This window comes from Perkinsus marinus (genome assembly GCF_000006405.1).
Source record: "Perkinsus marinus ATCC 50983 genomic scaffold scf_1104296959626, whole genome shotgun sequence".
Taxonomy (NCBI): Eukaryota; Perkinsozoa; order Perkinsida; family Perkinsidae; genus Perkinsus; species Perkinsus marinus.
Window position 1 is genome coordinate 5,011 of NW_003206352.1, and position 1,256 is coordinate 6,266.

Below are 1,256 nucleotides of genomic sequence, written 5' to 3' on the forward strand. Positions count from 1 at the left end.
AGCTGCGTTCTCGGCACCTTCAGGGCCGACTTCCGCCTGGACTTCCGCCATCCGTCTGGGCAACATCTTCCCAGAAGTATCTTCGGGAGAGATGCTTCTGCGCAGCATAAAGGATTCGTTTACACATTATCTGTCAATTCTAGCAGCACGAAGATTCTTCTGTGTTCATAAGAGCTCCTACCCGAAATTGATGTCCTTGCTCGTGAAGTTGCATTCCTTAATCATGAAATTGATGTCTTTATTCGCGAAATTGATTTCCTTATTCAACCTTCATCGCTAAATTGATGTCCCTGTCCGCGAAGGTGACTTCCTTATCAGCTGAATTGATAGCCTAATCCGCCAAAAAGATTTCTGAAAGGTATAGTAATTCTGTCTGTGTTGCGTTACCCCTGTCCAATTCTTCTACACCTCTGCACAGTCCATAAGAATAGCTCTACGAAGGCACTCCGATGAGTGCCACTGCCCATCAGTGAATGTTTCTCGTGTAGAATGTCAAAGTTGCCCGTAATACTTACCTAATGCCTACTTAAGGGTTCAACTTCTGGATATTGTTGAGTCATCAATACGTACAATCGTATTAAACCATGGGACACAATTGAAACGATGCAAAAAGAGAGAGGATACTCGAAGATGGGGACTCATTTGAACTGTTATCTCATCTGATTCAATCGCGACGTGCAAGAGTTATCATGTTTTCGGTATTCAGCATTGATTATAACTCGCGCTGTCTTCGGAGTGAATGATATATCTCACTAGAGTGCTATCACGCTTCGATCCGGTACTAAGTGACTCACTCAAAGTGAGACACGAGGTGTGACACCTTTGATTATCAGAGTCTGATAGATAAGATATTTAGTAAGTGCACAGCCTGTGCACTTATCAGTTGTTGTGCAGCGCACTTAGTAGGGTGGTTGAGCGCGCCAGGGTCAAACCCATGGGTGCCCTGTGCAGCACAGGGCACAAACATGTTCTGGAGCATAAGATATAAGGCGCAATACCGTAATCGAACGAGAAATGTCTGCTCGATTGTATATTGCTCGTACGAATGATGCAAAATGACAAGTTTGCTAATGGTGCTAAGGGAGACGCAGTTTGAGCGAATGAGCAAAACGCTAGTATATATTCCCGTAGGGCGTAGGTTACATTTCGGCGGTTGTGATTGTGGGCGGTTGTGTTTCGGCTTTTTGCTCTCTTGTAACCGTTACAAGAGCAAAAAGCCGAAACATAGAAGTAGCGCAGCATTGTCACATACCGGC

General features: G+C 44.7%; 1 protein-coding gene across 1 annotated transcript in view; it reads right to left on the minus strand.

Annotated features, from left to right (window-relative positions):
* Nucleotides 1-259: 259 nt before the first annotated feature.
* Pmar_PMAR010455 (hypothetical protein) overlaps nt 260-1,256 on the minus strand; it is a gene marked incomplete at its 3' end in the record, with an annotated part of 1,802 nt that continues 805 nt past the window's right edge. The window contains exon 2 of the mRNA XM_002773041.1: nt 260-331. Within this exon, the coding sequence (XP_002773087.1) occupies nt 260-331 (72 nt within the window). The remainder of the gene's footprint in view (nt 332-1,256) is intronic.